The following is a 6,439-nucleotide window of genomic DNA, read 5'->3' on the forward strand; positions in this document are numbered from 1 at the left end:
GCTATAAATTCTAGCACGAACATTAATGTATCGTCCCACATTGTGTTAACATATTTTTAATATTGTAAGTTGTAATTTTAATGCAGAATTTTGTTAATTGACCTGTTATTAAAAACTGAAACCTATTTAATTTCAGTAAACATACATAAAATAATATTATCAAAATGCAAGTTTGACGTCACTTATGATTATTAAAAATATAAAGACGTTTTAATGAATATTTAAAGGCTGTTTTTCTAATAAGTTTAATATCAGGACGGTTACCGTAGTTCGTTTTTAATACCTATATATTTTTATATTATAATATTGTTTTAAAAATATTAATGGTACGGTACGGTACGTAAGACTATTTGAAAGACCTTAAATAAAAGATCAAGAACTAATGTGTGTAATTAAATTATACTATACTACACATCATTACATTTTATAAGTACGATAATTGCTAACTCAATCAAAAACTGCATAACTGGCAACACTGTAGTTTTGATATGAACATAATTTTGACAATTGTGTATTGACATTGACATCTAAACATGTGACGCCGAAATTATGTTTCGGTAAATAAGACATGAATTTAATAATTAAGGATAATATATATTTGTGTACTTCTACATATCAAACAGTATTATAGTTAGATCTATTACATAGTTTACATTTTATATAAAATGATGCGTTCGAAAGGGATTGTTGTGTAAGTTTTAAGTGAAATTATTAAAATGTAGTTAAAGTGCTTGTTCGTCACTTTTTATTGCACTCTACTAGCCACGGAAATATATCACGACAGAATATTTTTTTATTGGAATATATTTTATATGTATTAAAAATCTCATTACATTTTTATTATTTTATTGTCAATGTTTTAATATAATCTTTTTAAATTATTACAGTATTCAAGAAATATTTCTTACATTTCATGCCCGACCGTTATATTAATGTTTTATATAAGTAAATATCCATGAAATAGAAAATATTATTTTTTAAACAATAAAAAAAAATTGTTTTAATAGTATTGGGTCTATTATGAGAATATATATTTTTTCATTTCAGTTAGTTACCAATGTCTATTTTTTATTAATTTCAGGTTAGTGTTGATTTTGTGTATTTTAGCAACATGGCTTCTTGGACATTTGTATAAGGAGCTACTGTCTGTGTATGAACAGGCAGGTTCTCTCACAGACTCTGAATACTCATGGTAATACTTACCTTATTATTTTATTATTATTCCCCTTTCTAAATTCTTTTTTCATATTACATTTACTAACTAAAATCTTATTTTAGTAAAGTCAAAGTAGTTTGTTCTGTTTTATTGCAAGCAGTAGTCAATATAGAAGGTAATGCAATTAGTTATAAGAAAAAATGAGAAATATGAAAGCTATTATGAAAAAAAAATGTAATTACTATGGGTTTAGTTTAAAGAATAAATAACAAATACAATTAATATTTCTATAAGATTATTTAAGTAAAGTAAACTAAAAAACAAGTTTATTTCCTTAATATGTTGTCATTGAAATATCTTGACAAAAACATAATGATTTTATTTTATTGATGTGTTGATATGTTTGTTACAGGATATTTAGATTATTACTAAACTTGATTGGGTACTCTACAGTGCTACTGCCTTGCTATGTTTTATATAAATATTTGGAGAAAATAAATTATTTTGACAAAATAAGTAAGTAATTTTTTTTAAGATTTCTACTCAGAGAAAATAATTATGTCCATTAACCTTAGTGATGATGATTGCATCAGTCACACCATACCTCTGCCCTGCTATGTGTATACTAGATACAGTGCAGTGTTAAAAAAAAATGTTTTTATAGTTTGATTAATGCTCTCATGTTTAATCACTCAGCACGAAATATCTGAAATTCAGGCAGAGAGCAGGGAATTGTGCTTCCTGTCTCTCATCAGTTAGCTTGTTTTATCTATCACTTCAGTATCAGTTTTACTATCACTGAAGTTTCTTTTTTCAGCTTCACATTGTATTCTGCACATGGCAGGTATGCCAAGGGAACCTGGGATCCTCTGTTCACATTAAGACACTCTATTTCCATTAAGACACTTCTGTTCCCTACTATCTGCCAATTTCTGGAGGCTTTGTCTCATTACCAGAGCAAGGATTAAAAGATTAAACATTTCATTTCCTAGAGTGGAACCTACAATCATTTACCATTAAAAAAGTCAACCTAAATAAAGCCCCTGTTTGCTGAAATTTTAAAAGAACTTCCACATTTGACTATTGTCCCACTTACTGCAACATATAATGCACCTCTACCACAACAATTCATACTTGACCAGTGAAAAGAAAACTGAAACCATCCCTATACCAAAACCAGGAAAGCACCCGTGTAGCTGTAAGCACATTAGATTCGATTTCCACTTGAGGAAATTAAATATTTAATATATATTTTTTTATTTCAGCAAATAACACATGGCTCTCTCGTATGTTGTTTACTTGTTTCTCTGAACAAGAGCGTATCACTGACAATGTTAAACCTGCTAAAGTAGAGGAGAGTCCCAAGAGGGAAACCCTAGAATTTATTTTCTGCCTTACTGGTCTTATGGGAGCTTATTTAGTATGGGGATTATTACAAGAGAAAATTATGACACAGGTGAACCATTATATTTACTGTTATGATAAGAGTCTGTTTAGGAGTGGTGCAGCATCTGATTGTAAACATCTTAGTTTTTATTTTTAATTTCACAGTCTCCCACACATTGTAGGGTAGGCTAATGGAACCTGGAAACCTAATGATTAAGACACTCTATTCTCATAAGAACACTTCGTTCCCCACATTTGTCTCGTTACCAGAGGGAGGAAAAAAAAATTAAATGGATCTCCTGAGCAGAAATTAAACCCTAGATCTTCACGTTTACATTTATATAATAGTTGTGTAGTAATCTATATGTGAGATACAGCATGATCCTGAACAAAATTAATTTTCTGTTTTTTCCACAGAACTATGTAATGCCAGATGGTTCTTTAGTAAAATTCAGCAACTCCCAGTTTTTAGTGTTCATTAACCGTCTCTTGGGCTTCTGTATAGCGCTGGCTCGACTATTGTCAACGAAACAGCAAGTGATAGCGGCGCCGTTGTACAAATTTTCTTATTGCTCTCTGACTAATATCATCAGTGCCTGGTGTCAGTATGAAGCGCTGAAGTATGTTAGTTTTCCTACTCAGGTATGTATTTGACTTATTTTTTTCTTTAAATTTGCGGTTTTGGGTGTGTACAATGTATATAAATATTGTATGAAAACAAAGTATATTTTATTGATGTTAGTAACATCAAAAACGTACATTTTTAATTTATATCTTATTAAATATTAAAATGGGTCCTTAAATGTAATATTTTATTTTTTCCTTTTATTGACAGTTAAAAATAAGGACAAGGTGTTATTTTATTAAGTAATAGTATTAATTGATAAAAATGTATGGGGGCTGAGAGGTTATGTTAAGATTTTCATGCATATTGATATATTTTGTCTTATAAATGTAATTTGCAGGTCCTATCAAAATCGTGCAAGGTGATTCCGGTGATGCTGATGGGCAAGCTAGTATCGCGCGCCGCGTACGAGCGCTACGAGTATGTAACCGCGGCGCTCATCTCCGCGGGCATGGTGCTGTTCATGCTGGGCAGCGCGCCGCAGCACCACGCACCCAGCGCCTTTACGCTCACTGGGACTTCGGGTGAGATACATTCTCTTTTTTCGTGTTGGTTATCCACTTGTTCTTTTATTTTCTTTTTACTCAGCTTTAGCTTCACGCTGTATCCCGCAGACAGCAGGGTAGGCAGAGGGAACATAGTGTTATGACACTCCATTCCCCAATTTCTGCCGAATTCTGGAGGCATTGCGTGTTGAGGGGCAGAACTCAACGCGTTCTTTTTACTCAATTACTCTAATTGTTGTAAATATACATATAATATAAATATACATATAAATTATAATTAAGTATGATTTGGCTGCCAATACATTTAACTAAACATTTTTATTAAATAAATGAACTGAAAACAGTCCGTATCGTCATGGCGCACGGCAGTATCAGCCTGTCAACGAGACTGATAAACTATTTAAATTTCTTCATTTCTACTTTCAACTTAACAACACAAAACCTCTATATTGAATTCCTTCACACAACGTTCAATATCTTAAAAATTGGGAAACACCTGTGAAGTGGAATATATGAATCTTTTCCAGGTGCATGCTTACTAACTCTATACCTCTGTTGCGACGGGTTTACGGCCTCGTGGCAGGGCGCCCTATTCAAGAGGTACCCTCTGAAGCCGCTACAGATGTTGTGCGCCGTCAACCTGTGTTCTTGCGTGCTGACGGCGGCCGCGCTGGTGTATCGCCCGCCGCATTCTCTGCCTTTATTGAGAGTGAGTAGCTATATCTTAATCTTTTATTTTAGGCTTAAATTCCTACTTTCGACGAGGTGTGGCCGTAGATGGTTGCGTAGATTTGAATTCAGGAATTTAACGCCATGTTTTGTCTTTTTGCCAATGTTACATAATTAACTCAAATAGGGATCAAACCCATATGTTTCATTTAATACTGTGGTTGTTAACTTGAAGTCCTTTTGGGGGCAATATTTATTTATATTAATTATACATATGCTAAGAAAAGTGTAAAATTGTGTTTTAAGCCAGAATAAATATAGCGTCCAAGTTGTACCATGTCCTGTAATTAATATAATTTATCTGTCAATTAATGTATTGACTTGTCCTCTTTATCTGCTTACATCTTACCAATATGAATATGAATTAAGTGCGAAAACGATAGACTTGAAGTGAAAAATATTTTTATAAACAATAATGTATCTATTAAATACAAAAAGTATAAGAAAATCCCCTCTTCCGTCTCCCAGCACCCCATGTTCCTGCTGGACGCGTCGCTGCTGTCCGCGTCGTCGGCGCTGGGGCAGCTGCTCATCTACCGCACCATCGCTCGCTTCGGGCCCGTCGTGTTCACCTTCATCATGACTCTGAGACAGGTATTTTAAAAGAATATTTGTATTCATTAGGATGTCAATGATACATACTTAGAAATTATTTATTTTTAAATGAATAATATTATTTCTAATGATGTGTCGTCATACAGTTTTGGGAACAAAATATAATATATAATTAACGCAACATTTCGTCTGTTATTTTTCTGATATACATAATTATAATGCAATGTTCAATTTATTTAGGAGACCAAGTGACGTCATAAAAATATATTCAATATGATAAAAATCCCTTGTAATTTACCTAATTAAAAATTATAATGTATTTTATGTCATTTATTTATTATGCAATCCCGGTTTTGAGGTCCGTCAACTAACATTCAATGCCTCAAAAAAATCGGCTGAAAGTGGGGAACGGAGTGTCTAAACACTAGGTTCCCTCTGTGTACCTGCTGTATGCGGGAATATAACGTGAAGAAGATTTAATTTTTATTTATTTATTATGTGTCCAAATATATCAATAATAAAATATTACTTACTTGTAACTAAAATAAACAGTTTGTAATATAATATTTGGGTGTGTGCGTGCAGGCGGTGTCGATCCTGATCTCGTGCGCGGTGTACGGGCACGCCGTGTCGGGCGCGGGCGCGCTCGGCGTGCTGCTCGTGTTCGCGGCCGCCTTCCTGCGCGTGTACTGCCGCCGCCGCAAGGCGCCCGCCGCCCGCTAACACCGCACCACATACCAGGGTCGCATGAGTGCCATCAACTTTGTCATCTATTGACTCTATCTATCTATATAAAGTATTGTTTGTCATGAACTCCCTTCGCTTTACTTCCATAGTGTTGGCTAGTAAGGTACCAGGGTCGCATAACCGGTCAGAAGTGTTTGTGTCTTACCACCAGCGGAAGGAAAACGGGATAAGGTATTGGTCGATGTACGATAGGAATAGGTACTCGATGCTCATAAACGTATAGAAGTTTTTTTCACAGTAAACTCTTTCTATTGAAATTATTATGTTCAACTTGGTACCAAACTTTACATTTGATTTTAAAAATATCAATATGAAATTAACATATTAAGTCGATTTAATTGTACAGTAGGGTCTCGGAATCGTGGCTGCTCTGAAGTTTCATCCCGAGTGTACAATGTGGAAAAGTTCAGAAACCCTAACTTAAAGGCAGCCAAGACACGTCGATCGTATTGTATAAATTTGATACAGCTCTGTAGATAAAATCTGCGTGCTTAGCTGTGAGAAAACACAAAGCAAATTACTTAAATCTATACAATTCTCTCTCTCATTCAAAAGATCAGTTAGGAATCAATAAATGTGCAAGAAAAATAGATGTTACAGTGCAATAAACTATATCTAATAATATATAACTGAGAAGTTGCTGGACTCTGTAGACGCCATGGAACGGATAAAAGAATTATGTAATGATTATAGTATTAGTTTTTATAAAGCAAAAGAGATTTTTGTGGTGGTGTG

The 6,439-nt window shown here is 33.8% G+C and overlaps 1 protein-coding gene across 1 annotated transcript; it reads left to right on the forward strand.

Annotated features, from left to right (window-relative positions):
* The first annotated feature begins 511 nt into the window (after nucleotides 1-511).
* On the forward strand, nucleotides 512-6,199 carry sll (adenosine 3'-phospho 5'-phosphosulfate transporter 1). The gene is made up of 9 exons (XM_085190013.1): nucleotides 512-691; nucleotides 1,082-1,192; nucleotides 1,569-1,672; nucleotides 2,422-2,612; nucleotides 2,960-3,184; nucleotides 3,508-3,691; nucleotides 4,201-4,382; nucleotides 4,871-4,996; nucleotides 5,543-6,199. Exons 1-9 carry the CDS (start codon nucleotides 666-668, stop codon nucleotides 5,678-5,680), a joined length of 1,287 nt encoding a protein of 428 aa, XP_085046139.1. The 5' UTR covers nucleotides 512-665; the 3' UTR covers nucleotides 5,681-6,199.
* Nucleotides 6,200-6,439: the final 240 nt, after the last annotated feature.

This window comes from Heliconius melpomene, chromosome 9 (assembly GCF_056956725.1).
Source record: "Heliconius melpomene rosina isolate 202511_hmr_F chromosome 9, ASM5695672v1, whole genome shotgun sequence".
Lineage (NCBI taxonomy): Eukaryota > Metazoa > Arthropoda > Insecta > Lepidoptera > Nymphalidae > Heliconius > Heliconius melpomene.

Bases quoted from the DNA above. Each gene is read 5' to 3' on its own strand.
- sll (XM_085190013.1), top strand. From the start codon at position 666: ATGATGCGTTCGAAAGGGATTGTTGT. The intron at 1,673-2,421 runs GTAAGTAATTTT...TTTTTATTTCAG, and splicing joins AAATTATTTTGACAAAATAA to CAAATAACACATGGCTCTCT. The intron at 3,185-3,507 runs GTATGTATTTGA...TGTAATTTGCAG, and splicing joins ATGTTAGTTTTCCTACTCAG to GTCCTATCAAAATCGTGCAA.